The sequence below is a fragment of the Nerophis lumbriciformis genome, linkage group LG20 (genome assembly GCF_033978685.3).
Source record: "Nerophis lumbriciformis linkage group LG20, RoL_Nlum_v2.1, whole genome shotgun sequence".
Classification (NCBI taxonomy): Eukaryota; Metazoa; Chordata; class Actinopteri; order Syngnathiformes; family Syngnathidae; genus Nerophis; species Nerophis lumbriciformis.
This window is the reverse complement of record NC_084567.2, coordinates 26,969,938-26,985,001: the sequence shown is the minus strand read 5'-3', so window position 1 is coordinate 26,985,001 and position 15,064 is coordinate 26,969,938. Positions and strand designations below refer to the sequence as shown.

At 38.7% G+C, this 15,064-nt stretch overlaps 1 protein-coding gene across 4 annotated transcripts in view; it reads right to left on the bottom strand.

Annotated features, from left to right (window-relative positions):
• Nucleotides 1–4,623: 4,623 nt before the first annotated feature.
• The window catches only part of LOC133619596 (long-chain fatty acid transport protein 6), a 33,638-nt gene continuing 23,197 nt past the window's right edge, over nt 4,624–15,064 (bottom strand). For 2 of the 4 annotated variants that reach the window (XM_061980721.2, XM_061980722.2), the window contains 3 exons: nt 13,915–14,012; nt 6,240–6,370; nt 4,624–6,177 (listed from right to left, as the gene is read on the bottom strand). In XM_061980721.2, the coding sequence (XP_061836705.2) occupies nt 6,001–6,177; nt 6,240–6,370; nt 13,915–14,012 (406 nt within the window). In that variant the 3' untranslated portion in view covers nt 4,624–6,000. Of the gene's footprint in view, nt 6,178–6,239; nt 6,371–13,914; nt 14,013–14,892; nt 14,988–15,064 lie in introns of those variants that run through there. The other 2 variants (XM_061980723.2, XM_061980724.2) reach the window with 2 other exon arrangements.

The following is a 15,064-nucleotide window of genomic DNA, read 5'->3' as shown; positions in this document are numbered from 1 at the left end:
ATAACGTGCCTACGTGGCTTCCATTTTAGCGGGGGCCACGCTCCCATTTATGGCAGTTCAATACAATTACAGGGTCAAATGGACAAAATTAACAACATACATATTTGAATAGGTACTTCAATGTGTCATTGTGGTGAAGATATACATCCAACTTGGAGAGGGCGAACCACCAAGTTTAATAGTGGTATTTCAGTTTGAGCACATAATAAGATAAGGCCCCTTAGTTTGATATTCGCAAGGGGATTGGATTATGAGTTTATAAACATTAAAAAAAAAAAAGAAAGAAGATTTTGTGATGCTAAAAAATATTGATTTATTATCGACTAGATACGCACCTGCACTTGGTATCATTACAGTCATACTTGCCAACCTTGAGACCTCCGATTCCGGGAGGTGGAGGAGGGGTGGGGTGGGGGGGGTGGCGTGGTTAAGAGGGGAGGAGTATATTTACAGCTAGAATTCACCAAGTCAAGTATTTTATATATATATATATATATATATATATATATATATATATATATATATATATATATATATATATATATATATAAGAAATATCCAACAATTGAGAAAACGACAAAAACTCAGTCAAGTATTTCATATATATATATATATATATATATACATATATATAAGAAATACTTGACTTTCAGTGAATTCTAGCTATATATATGTATATATATATGTATATATATATATATATATATATATATATATATATATATATATTTTATTATATATATATATATATAAATAAGAGAAATACTTGAATTTCAGTGTTCATTTACTTACACATATACACACACACAACACTCAACTACTCATTGTTGAGTTAAAGGTTGAATTGTCCATCCTTGTTCTATTCTCTGTCACTATTTTTCTAACTATGCTGAACACCCTCTTTGATGATGCATCCTGCTTCGTCGCCTTGTTGTGTGCGCAGTTGTGCAGTGCACTCTCTAAAAGCTGTAGATGTTGTCATATATGCATGCACAGTAGATGGCAGTATTGTCCTGTTTAAGAGTGTCACAACATTGCTGTTTACGGCAGACGAACTGCTTTACGGTAGACGAAAACGTGACTGCTGTTGTTGTGTGTTGTTACCGCGCTGGGAGGACGTTAATGAAACTGCCTAACAATAAACCCACATCAGAAACCAAGAACTCGCCCTTGATCATTCTACAGTAATAACGTGATTGGGTAGGCACGCTGTTTATATTGTGGGAAAGCGGACGTGAAAACAGGCTGTCGACACGTCACTCAGGTCCGCCTGAATTCCGGGAGATTTTCGGGAGAAAATTTGTCCCGGGAGGTTTTCGGGAGAGGCGCTGAATTTCGGGAGTCTCCCAGAAAATCCGGGAGGGTTGGCAAGTATGATTACAGTGGATGTTAAGTGTAGATCCACCAATGGCGTTTGTTTACATTTTGATGCCAGTGAGCTACGGTGTGTAGTGAAGCATGTTTAGCTATTCCTCGTCCTGCAGGGATGATACTTGTAAGAAACTTACTTTATTTGTCGCCATGGAGGCGAGGATTATTGATTTAGAAGTAGCTAAAAACTGCCGACAGCGGCTGGCCATGTCTTAAAGCACCTCTTCCTGAGGGCGTTCCACTTTTATCGTTAGTTTTTAGACCAAAATGCGACCATTCTCCCTTTTCTGTCCACACACTGTGTCTGCTTGTAAGTACTCCGTGATTGTGCGCTGCCGAACATGCTCGTACACCCAGCAATGACACGACGGGTGGGGAGGGACCATTACTTTTTCGAGGCGGTATAGTACCGAATATGATTCATTAGTATTGCGGTGCTATACTAATACTGTACAACCCTAATTGAAACATTGAATATTGATCTGATACAGTATCAGCAGAAACCATAAATAGATTACTTTTTTTTGTAGTATTGAATGTTAGAAAATGTTTGATCAAGTAAATATGAAAAACACTCAACTATTTATTATTAACCATCTGGAATGTTTAATGCTCATTCAACAAAGAAAATCCCTTTGAGACTAAAAGGTACAACAGCAAAGTTACATGAGGAAGCACATAATTAAAACAAGTGCACGATTTTGAGGGAGTAATGACCTCAATTTGTATTCAAATGCATTAAGGAGAAAAACTCAGTCAATTTCCAGTCTTTTTGCAGCATGTTCCAAGCAAAAGGAGCTGAGTGGACAGAAGCTTACATAGCTCAGCTCTGTCTGAAAGTAAGACACAGAGAGCAAGAACTGATTGTTTGATCGTGGCGAGCACGAGTCGACGGTTCTCTGTGTGATTCAAATATTAATGTAGGGCGGCAGTATTCCAAACAGCTCATTTGAATACTACAATAATAAATACAAGTGTGTCGATCTGCCTGCCTTTTAGTCGTGAGTACAAGTCACAGTGATGTGTCATAATTCCTTACAGAAGCAGGATAAACTATGTCCAACATTTTGAAAACATGACAATGAAGCATTCATGTAAAAAAAAAGATTGATAAAAAGTTGCAGAGATAACACGCTTTTTTGCTTCTAAATAAAAACAACATATTATGGAAAAAACAAAAAAAACAATGTAAGTTTCAGTTTCTTTTACAAGTGTATGTGGTTTAAAAGTGAAGCCACATGTAGAATTAATGTGGCCAGGGTATATATATTAATGCAGCACCTGTAAGGGATTCCTTTCACCTTCTTACAGTTTGAAAACAACATTAGCATAGTTTAGTCAGCATTAAGAACTAGGTTTAACTCTAACTCTGGACGTGAATGACGTTTGTCGTTGAAACAGGTGGACCCAAATCCAGTTTAACATAATGTATCACACAGAATGCAGACATTACTCCATTAGAAAATCCAGCAATATAATTACTTAAAACATTATGAATAAAAACTAAGTCTTTACATCTGCAATAATACGATATGTATTACCTATACTGTACCTATTACTTAAGGTACAGTATTTGGTTGCTGTTTTGTTAAGATTGGTCTCTATGTTTCATATACAGACGTGGTCAAAAGTTTACATACACTTGTAAAGAACATAAAGTCATGGCTGTGTTGAGTTTCCAATCATTTCTGCAGCTCTTATTTTTTTGTGATAGAGTGATTGGAGCACTTACTTGTTTGTCACAAACAACATTCATGAAGTTTGGTTCTTTTATGAATTTATTATGGGTCTACTGAAAATGTGACCAAATCTGCTGGGTGAAAAGTATACATACAGCAATGTAATGTGGCCAAACAGCTCAATTTTTGTTTAATCTGACATCATATGGACAAAGATAAGAACTTCCGGATAGAGATAAATGCGTTAAAATGTAATATCGGAAAATATCGGTATCGTTTTTTTTATTTATCGGTATCTTTTTTATTTTTTATTTTATTAAATCAACATAAAAAACACAAGATACACTTACAATTAGTGCACCAACCTAAAAACCCTTCCTCCCCCATGTACTCATTCACACAAAAGGGTTGTTTATTTCTGTTATTAATATTCTGGTTCCTACATTATATATCAATATATATCAATACAGTCTGCAAGGGATACAGTCCGTAAGCACACATGATTGTGCGTGCTGCTGGTCCACTAATATTACTAACCTTTAACAGTTAATTTTACAAATTTTCATTAATTACTAGTTTCTATGTAACTGTTTTTATATTGTTTTACTTTCTTTTTTTATTCAAGAAAATGTTTTTAATTTATTTATCTTATTTTATTTTATTATTATTTTTTTTAAAGTACCTTATCTTCACCATACCTGGTTGTCCAAATTAGGCATAATAATGTGTTAATTCCACGACTGTATATATCGGTTGATATCGGTATCGGTTGATATCGGTATCGGTAATTAAAGAGTTGGACAATATCGGAATATCGGATATCGGCAAAAAAACATTATCGGACATCCCTACTTCTGGAGGAAAGTTCTGTGATCAGATGAAACAAAAATTGAGCTGTTTGGCCACAATACCCAGCAATATGTTTGGAGGAGAAAAGGTGAGGCCTTTAATCTCAGGAACACCATTCCTACCGTCAAGCATGGTGGTGGTAGTATTATGTTCTGGGCCTGTTTTGCTGCCAATGGAACTGGTGCTTTACAGAGAGTAAGTGGGACAATGAAAAAGGAGGATTACCTACAAAATTATCAGCCCGGAGGTTGGGTCTTGGGCGCAGTTGGGTGGTCCAACAGGACAATGACCCCAAACACATGTCAAAAGTGGTAAAGGAATGGCTAAATCAGGCTACAATTAAGGTTTTAGAATGGCCTTCCCAAAGTCTTGACTTAAACATGTGGGCAATGCTGAAGAAACAAGTCCATGTCAGAAAACCAACAAATTTAGCTGAACTGCACCAATTTTGTCAAGAGGAGTGGTCAAAAATGCAACCAGAAGCTTGTGGATGGCTACCAAAAGCGCCTTACTGCAGTGAAACTTGCCAAGGGACATGTAACCAAATATTAACATTGCTGTATGTATACTTTTGACCCAGCAGATTTGGTCACATCTTCAGTAGACCCATAATAAATTCATAAAAGAACCAAACTTCATGAATGTTTTTTGTGACCAACAAGTATGTGCTCCAAGCACTCTATCACAAAAAAATAAGAGTTGTAGAAACGATTGGAAACTCAAGACAGTCATGACATTATGTTCTTTACAAGTGTATGTAAACTTTTGACCACGACTGTACGCCTGAGAACCAGCGTTCCCTGCAGTGGACGTTTGTGTTTTGCATCACAAGACTATTTTTTGTGTGTGATGTATAATGCTGATAAAAGAAATAAATGGACAACGAATGTCCACTGCAGATGATGCTGGTTTTAATGATTTTATATGCTTTAAGGAACTGGAATTATTAAAACTATTGGTAAATACAAGCCCCAAAACCAGTGAAGTTGACACGTTGTGTAAATCGTAAATAAAAACAGAAAACAATGATTTTATCCCTCAGGCTGTACTGCATCAAAAAGCGACATCAGTGTGTAAAGGATATGACCACATGGGCTCAGAAAACCACTTTCAATAACTACAGTTGGTCGCTATATCTGTAAGTGCAAGCTAAAACTCTACTATGCAAAGCAAAAGCCATTTATCAACAACACCCAGAAACGCCGCCGGCTTCACTGGGCCTGAGCTCATCTAAGATGGACTGACACAAAGTGTAAAAGTGTTCTGTGGTCTGACGAGTCCACATTTCAAATTGTTTTTGGAAACTGTGGACGTTGTGTCCTCCGGAACAAAAAGGAAAAGAACCATCCGGATTGTTATAGGCGCAAAGTTGAAAAGCCAGCATCTGTGATGGTATGGGGGTGTATTAGTGCCCAAGGCATAGGTATCTTACACATCTGTGAAGGCACCATTAATGCTGAAAGGTACATACAGGTTTTGGAGCAACATATGTTGCCATCCAAGCAACGTTATCATGGACGCCCCTGCTTATTTCAGCAAGACAATGCCAAGCCACGTGTTACAACAGCGTGGCTTCATAGTAAAAGAGTGCGGGTACTAGACTGGCCTGCCTGTAGTCCAGAACTGTCTTCCATTGAAAATGTGTGCCGCAATTTGAAGCCTAAAATACCACAATGGCAAACCCAGACTGTTGAACAACTTAAGCTGTACATTAAGCAAGAATGGGAAAGAATTCCACCTGAAAAGTTTCAAAAATTGGGTCTCCTCAGTTCCCAAATGTTTACTGAGTGTTGTTAAAAGGAAAGACCATGTATCACAGTGGTAAAAACGCCCCTGTGCCAACTTTTCTGCAATGTATTGCTGACATTAAATTCTAAGTTAATGATTATTTGCAAAAAATAAAATCAGTTTCTCAGTTCGAACATTAAATATCTTGTCTTTGCAGTTTATTCAATTGAATATAAGTTGAAAAGGATTTGCAAATCATTGTATTCTGTTTTTATTTACCAATTACACAATGTGCCAACTTCATTGGTTTTGGGTTTTGTGTAATCTATTGTAATGCTTAGACTCTAATGACGACCTTATTACTCATTGTACATTATAGTTTGATGTTTCCCAGCACAATATCCTCATACAGGGATCCACTGAGGAGAATATAGTCCCTCTGAGTGATATCCAAGAAAAACAGAGGATCCATTATGACGTCTGGGTTAAAGCCTTCCTGGACTAGTTTGCCCTTCTGCTGCTTGAAGGTGTCCGTCACATCCAGAGAGGGCTGCAAACAAGGTGAGATGGTCAAAATGCTGAAATTCTCTTAAAATCAGACATGTGACAGACCCGTATTCTGAGAAACCATGGCCAGGCATACGAAGGAAGTGCTTCAACCAAGTGCTTGTAGAGTTCTGCACCGTTCAGTCCGTGGTCGGCTTTTAAAACAATAGCAGCCATGCCTGCTCGGCCTTCATATCCTGCAATTGATACCACAGTCAATAATTAACAAAGGAATGTTTTTTCACTTGCTACAGATGCTTCAGGCTGCCAGCACATTAGCCTAACATTTCAAGTGGAGGAATTTCCTTGGTGTGTTTAGCAACATTGGAAAAATAACCCAAAAGGTTCACGAATTTCCGGTTTGGACGGCGGATAATGCCCTGAGATCGGTAGGTCGTGAGTTCAAACCCACTCAAAAGACTATAAAAATGGGCCCATTTAGAGATGTCCGATAATATCGTACTGCTGATATTATCGGCCGATAAATGCTTTAAAATGTAATATCGGAAATTATCAGTATCGGTTTGAAAAAGTAAAATGTATGACTTTTTAAAACGCCGCTGTACGGAGTGGTACACGGACGTAGGGAGAAGTACAGAGCAGTTGCGTCTCCCAGTCATACTTGCCAATCCTCCCGGGAGACTCCCGAATTTCAGTGCCCCTCCCGAAAATCTCCCGGGGCAACCATTCTCCCGAATTTCTCCCGATTTCCACCCAGACAACAATATAGGGGGTGTGCCTTAAAGGCACTGCCTTTGCGTGCCGGCCCAATCACATAATATCTACGGCTTTTCACACACACAAGTGAATGCAAGCATACTTGGTCAACAGCCATACAGGTCACACTGAGGGTGGCCGTTTAAACAACTTTAACACTGTTGCAAATATGCGCCACACTGTGGACCAACACCAAACAAGAATGACAAACACATTTTGGGAGAACATCCGCACTGTAACACAACATAAACACAACAGAACAAATACCCAGAACCCCTTGCAGCCCTAACTCTTCCGGGACGCTACAATATACACCCCCCGCTACCCCCCCACCTCAACGCCGCCCACCTCAACCTCCTCATGCTCTCTCAGGGAGAGCATGTCCCAAATTCCAAGCTGTTGTTTTGAGGCATGTTAAAGAAAATAATGCACTTTGTGACTTCAATAATAAATATGGCAGTGCCATGTTGGCAGTTTTTTCCATAACTTGAGTTGATTTATTTTGGAAAACCTTGTTACATTGTTTAATGCATCCAGCGGGGCATCACAATAAAATTAGGCATAATAATGTGATAATTCCACGACTGTATATATCGGTATCGGTTGATATCAGAATCGGTAATTAAGAGTTGGACAATATCAGAATATCGGATATCGGCAAAAAAGCCTTTATCGGACATCTCTAGACCCATTACCTCCCTGCTTGGCACTCAGCATCAAGGGTTGGAATTGGGGGTTAAATCACCAAAAATGATTCCCGGGCGCGGCCACCGCTGCTGCCCACGGCTCCCTTCACCTCCCAGGGGGTGATCAAGGGTGATGGGTCAAATGCAGAGAATAATTTTGCCACACATAGTGTGTGTGTGACTATCATTGGTACTTTAACTTTAACTTAAAGGATAATGGTGTTTCTCAAACCGCTGTGAACCGTGTTGGGTTCATCAGGTAGTGCCACGGATCTCCCTGAAAGGCGTTTGGTGTCCTCCACCCTCTATTCGGCATCAACCGCAGTGCCTACATGAAGCTCCTCGATGAGCCTGTGATGCTTCCGTGTTTAACATCGCCATCTCTGTGTAGTTACCGTATTCATGTCGTGAAGGTCTGGGAGGAAAATGTGACTGGGGGAGTAGAGCGGCGTTAACAGGGTATTATTATAGCATCTTGCAGTGCAAATACACAGGCTGCCGTTCTTTACACGGTAAAAGGCGTGTTGAAAACGGCCCATTTCAAACCGCCAAGACTAGCATGAAAAATTGGAACGTGTTTATTTCTTTGTCGGGTCCCCGCAGTTCTCAGGTTTCATGTCGGATGAGTGAAGGATGACAAGGATTGTGTTAACACTAGAGATGTCCGGTAATGGCTTTTTACCGATATTCCGATATTGTCCAACTCTTAATTACCGATACTCACCTTTTAGTCAGTAGCTGAGTAGTGTTTTTACTAAATACTTACCGAGTCAAGTAATTATTTGGATGACTACTCTTTACTAGAGATGTCTGATAATAGCTTTTTTGCCGATATCCGATATTCCGATATTGTCCAACTCTTAATTACCGATTCCGATATCAACCGATACCGATATATACAGTCGTGGAATTAACACATTATTATGCCTAAATGTTGTTGTGATGCCCCGCTGGATGCATTAAACAATGTAACAAGGTTTTCCAAAATAAATCAACTCAAGTTATGGAAAAAAATGCCAACATGGCACTGCCATATTTATTATTAAAGTCACAAAGTGCTTTTTTTTATTTTTTAACATGCCTCAAAACAATAACAGTGCAATACTTTTTCATAACATGGTCACTACTGCTGAGTTTCTTTTGTTATATTCTTATTGTACTGTTATATTTTTATTCTCATTGTTGCTTTTTATTTTTATTGTAATATTTTTCTATTCTGTGCACTGCTGCTGTAATTTTAATTTTCCTGACGGAACTCTCCTGAAGGAATCAATAAAGTACTATCTATCTATCTATCTATCTATCTAAACAGCAGCTTGGAATTTGGGACATGCTCTAAGACTATGAGACTACGAGAGGTTGAGGTGGGCGGGGTTGAGGTGGGGGGTAGGGGTTAGCTGGGGGGGGATTATATTGTAGCGTCCCGGAAGACTTAGTACTACAAGGGATTCCGGGTATTTGTTCTGTTGTGTTAGGGTGCGGGTGTTCTCCCGAAATGTGTTAATCATTCTTGTTTGGTGTGGGTTCACAGTATGGCGCATATTTGTAACAGTGTTAAAGTTGATTATACGGCCACCCTCAGTGTTACCTGTATGGCTGTTGAACAAGTATGTCTTGCATCAATTCGTAACGAGTATAGCCGGTAGATATTAAGTGATTAGGATGGCATGCGCGTAAAGAAAGTGCCTTAAAGGTTTATTGTCTCTCTGTACCTCTCCCTAAGTCCGTGTACACAGCGGCGTTTAAAAACGTCATACATTTTACTTTTAAAAACCAATACCGATAATAACGAAACCGATACCGATATTTTCCGATATTACATTTTAAAGCATTTATCGGCCAATAATATCGGCAGCCCGATATTATCGGACATCCCTAGTTAACAGTATTTGGTGGAGTAGGAGCATTGCCAACAGTGATTTTTGTTGATGTGCAAATCACTGAATGAAATAAATTGTAAAGTTGGCGCCTTCTCGGCATACGTGTAATTGTTGCAAACAGACCCTTTACGTGGACATTCTTCAGGTTGGCTGACTCACATTGACACAAGCGGTGGTGTACATAAGTGGACATTGAATGTCAACACAACCCAAAAATGTTCGGCGTGCACATTTACTGGTGACTTTTGCAAGAGACAAAAGGAAAATATCTTTAAACCTACGGTAGTTTGTTGATGACGTAAACTCTGTTTGTGTAAAATTTAAATGGGTGCGCTTTGTTAGTTGGGGAAGGTTAAGTCTACCCCAAAATAAGAAAGGATCTTTAGTCCTATAGGGTTTTCCATACAGTAGAAGGCTAAACTAACTACACAACAAATCGAGCTAACACTGCTAATGTATCAATCACACATTTCTAACCTACTGTTAATTCTTACTGTTTCATTGTCTCCTCCATTGCCATAAAAAGTAAGAATCGAGCGATCATAAAAGTTAAAAAAAAGACATTTCTTACTTCAGATGAGGCTGAAAGTTTGTGTCATGATTTGTGCTGGTTAGAGCAACCAACAACAGAGTATTTTCTTTCAATGGGTTTCATCATGGACAATGGACATGTTTTGGACTACAACCGCTCCTATATTAATTAACAATGGCTGAATATATTCGGTAAATCATATATGGATAATCCACTGACTTCACACCTAGGAAAACGTCATACATGGAGCAAACTCCAAACGGATTGTTTGGAGGAAGTATAAAGGAAGACAAGGTTGTTTTATAAATATATCTCCGCAATGTCTCTATGGTTTGATTTCAAATTTTGGGGACATACGGAGATCCCAAATAATAGGTTTTGCATTAATATGGCCCCTTTAAGTGGGCCCATTTTTAGTAATATTAAGAACACGGTGGACCAGGCCTTGATGAGTTGTTGACTAGGATAGGTTGTCGATTTAAAACAGGTTCGACTGTCTGGTCCATACCATGTCCTATTTCACATCCTTGCAATCTGAATATATCATGATGAACACATACAAAGTACTATACATCTTAAAGGCATACCTGCCAACTTTTGAAATCAGAAAAACCTAGTAGCCAGGGTCCAGGGGCCGCAGGCCCCGGTAGGTCCAGGACAAAGTCCTGGTGGGGGGTTCAGGCCGACGCAAAATGATTATTAGCATTCAGACGGGTTAAAATGTTGCTAAAACCATCACTTTTCTATCAGTCACAGTGACTTTTCAAAACAAAAATATTACAGCAAAAATCATATGGGTTGATTGACATGTTTATTCTGTAAGCTAACTTCAATAGTTTGAAATTATTTTGACAGTTAATGCCAGTTATCCTGTCAACCTTTCACAAGACTTCAATTTGTTAATTGAAAGTATAAACAGTATAAACACTTTTTACAGTAAACAAATGGTAAAACAGTACTAAACAATTCCATTAAAAAAAAAATTGGTGTCATTATTAACTTTCTGTCCAAGCTTGTATAATCTACTGCCTTGTTCAATTGTAAAAAATATTCTGTGCCTAAAATTCACATTTCTATCACAATTATCATACTGTAAACATGGTAAGCTAACTTCATTCAAAATAATAGTCCTGTCAATAGCATGGAATTACAATTCAAATGTAGTTTTTTTGTAAGCCTTTCAAAAGAATTCAAAATATGAAAAATTAATGAAAATTAATTGAAGCCATCAGACACTTGAAAAGTGGCACATCACATCTCTAATGTAATCATTTTAACTTTTCAACAGAAATAGCACTGCAAAAATATTAAGGACATACTTCTGTATTTTGGTAGTTATGCTGTCAACATTTAACAAGATTTCTTCAACTTGGACTTGAAAGCATAAATAGTATAAACACTTTTAACAGTACTAAACAATTCCAATAGATAACATTGGTGTCATTACCTTTTTGTGGCTAAAATCCGAAAAACGTTGAAAGTTTCCCACTTGTATCGCTAGCAACGGCATTAGACTTGTGTTTTTTTGTCCCAACGTGGTCTTTTACATCGCTAATTCCTCCGTGTCCGATCGAAAAATCTTGTTTGCACAAAGTGCAATTCGCGTAGTTTTCACCCTTTTTGGAACGGATAATTATTCCCGGATAGGCTTTTGAATATTCTTCACGGAATGACTGCAGTTTTCTTTTCGGTTTAAGACTCGTTTGCGATTTTTCTCCGGCTGATTCCATGACCGTTCGCTCGTTTGGAAACAATGGCGACAGGTGCCTAGTGCTTGGCAGCGGTGCTATAAATAGCCTCGCGCATGGCATTCGGAATGGCTCGATAGGAAGTTACGGGAAGCAGTGTCGATTGTCATTGTTGTTACGCGATTTCGTGAATAAAACTTAAAAAAAACATTTTTTTTTAAATTAATGAAAAACCGTATTTTTTATCACTGCAACCGTAACCCGGAATAGGTTGATGAAAACCGTACTAATTACGGGAAAACCGGAGTAGTTGGCAGGTATGTAAAGGGGAACTGCACTTTTTTTTGGTAACTTTGCCTATCGTTCACAATCATTATGAAATATATGACGAGGAATGGATTTTTTTAATGCATTCTAATTTGTAAAATAAAAGTCTGCTTACATTGCAGCCAATGGGAGCTCCTATATTTCGCCCATAAAATCCAATAAATAACCTGTGGAGGGAGGTGTGGCTAGCGTGCCTGCAGGAGCAAAGGTCACCGCCTCTGTCTATGGTGCTGAAGACGAGCACCATCGGATGGGGGCGGGGCATGTGCTGACGGCGAGACACAGCTGACAGGGGATTAGGTTTCCCAGGTGGTACGTGTTAATCTAATCATCTGTTGCCTTTAACAGTGAGCGGCCGAGAGCAGAGGGGGAGAGAGGACACGGACGTGACTGAAAAGTCACATTCTGCGGGAGAAAGATTTTGATAAAAACCTATGTATATTAAAAACGTTGTTAAAAACTGCACGCTTGGCTCCTGTGCCGTGTCTACAGTGGAACTGTTAGAAAGCAACTTTCACATAACCAATCAAAAAGCGCAAACAATACTCCATTTACAGCACGTGATTTAAATATTTACCCAGTATTAGCGATATTGGTATTGTAAGCGCTAACGCAGACAAACTATTTATAGCGGCGCCGTGATCACTACTGTTTGTCCCTATGTTTACATCATCGAGTAGTCTGCTGCTTCCTTGTTCCCTGTAAGTTTATTCTAGATCATAAATCGTGCATCTCACCTGGACAAGAGACGTCTGAGTAGGATACTTTGACAGCCATTAAGGACCAGAAACTGGCAAGTACGACAAGAAAAGACACATGGTCCCCCCCGCACCCTACTCCGTTTCTTCGTGAGCATTATGAGACATTCTTCATCTAAATGGGAATATATGAACATACTAGCAGTTGGCATCCTAATGACAGCAGACCTTGTACAGTAAGTGATGTTGTGTTGTTTGTTGGCTCTCATAAAGTCTGCTGTGAGTAATAATCAGTGATAAAGAAAAAAAAAAAAGTAAACATGATGCGTTTTTTAAATTAATGCACCGCGTATGCTTAAAATTATCAAAATACGTAAATATTACATGTTATTATAGATCTGCCGGTTACTACATTACATACCGTATTTTTCGGAGTATAAGTCGCTCCGGAGTATAAATCGCACCGGCCGAAAATGCATAATAAAGAAGGAAAAAAACATATATAAGTCGCACTGGAGTATAAGTCGCATTTTTGGGGGTAATTTATTTGATAAAACCCAACACCAAGAATAGACATTTGAAAGGCAATTTAAAATAAATAAAGAATAGTGAACAACAGGCTGAATAAGTGTACGTTATATGACGCATAAATAACCAACTGAGAATGTGCCTGGTATGTTAACGTAACATATTATGGTAAGAGTCATTCAAATAACTATAACATATAGAACATGCTATGCGTTTACCAAACAATCTGTCACTCCTAATCGCTAAATCCCATGAAATCTTATACGTCTAGTCTCTTACGTGAATGAGCTAAATAATATTATTTGATATTTTACGGTAATGTGTTAATAATTTCACACATAAGTTGCTCCTGAGTATAAGTCGCACCCCCGGCCAAACTATGAAAAAAACTGCGACTTATAGTCCGAAAAATACGGTATATACATACATCATGTATATAAACCTCAATAGAGGTGTTTGGATGATTAAGGGCTTTATAGGCAGAATTGCGTGGCTCCAATGTAAGCAAACGTTTGATTTATTTAACATTTAGAATGCAAAAATAAAAACACCATAACATCAATCATCATGTCTTTCATAATGATTGTGAACTATAGGCAAAACTCCCCAAAAAAGTGCAGTTTCCCTTTAAGTATCAAAGTTTACACAGTTGAAAGGTGCAGTGAGGTAATGAAGTGTGACAGACCTGATATGGTGACCCCATAAACACTGGCATCCTGAATAAAGTCAAGAAGACATAAAACCTCTGAAACCTCCATGGTGGATACATTCTCTCCTTTCCACCTGCAAGACATGTAATTATTCTGTCTTTACTAGCATATTCAGGACATTGAAAAAAAGTTTGCATAGCACATTACTGAAATACAGTATATTAAAATATGTACAACCAAGTAACAAGTATGGTCATATGATTTCTGCGTTAACAAAAAATTATAAAGAGAATCACAGATTTCGCCATGACAACAGCATCGCCTGTTAAAGTCAGGACATCACGGGAATTGACGTCATTTTGACTGACATACTGTCATCGTGAGGAGAAAGAACGTTTGTCTGGAGAAATCATGTGTCCAGGATCGTTAATTTTCCCCCAAAACTCTCAATTTACACCTCCCAAACTAAAACAATGTCGAAACGCCAAATTCAAACACTGGCTCAGTCTGCAAACAAACTATGTAGCTAATGCCAGACAGGACAACAAATACATCAGCAACACACGTCGTCTGCTTGTGTTGTTGTGGACGACACCACCAATGTACACTCAATATACAGACAGAAGGACAGCCACTTTTTTTCTACACAGCCTCTAGTTGGCTCACTCAAAAACATAGCAATATCAAGCCCTTTTAACTAGAGATGTCCGATAATGGCTCCGTGTCTGACATCCTTGTTTGTTCTCCCGTAGTTCCTTCCCGAGTATTCCGCTGTTTCCCCTGTGGACTTTGGACTGCCTTCCTCGATCCTTGACCCTCGCCCGGACACGGATCTTGTCACTCTTCTCCTGCCCTGGACCACATGCCTGCCCCACGGACTGCCTCGTTCCTTGGCTCTCAACACTTGGTAACACACACCTCAGCTAACTACACACATAGCCTCACACACACACACACACACACACACACACTCTTGGGTTTTGACACTCTCCATTTCCTTAGTGTAGTTTATTAGTTAGTATTGTTTATTATTATTATATATATTTACTATATATATAATAAATTATTGAACATTACTTCCCCCTGGTGTCTGAGCCGTCATCTCCCTCTGCAAACATAAAACAATTGATGAATTGAAGATATGTTGATATGATTGTTGTCTATAATTTGAATTGCAAGTGTGAC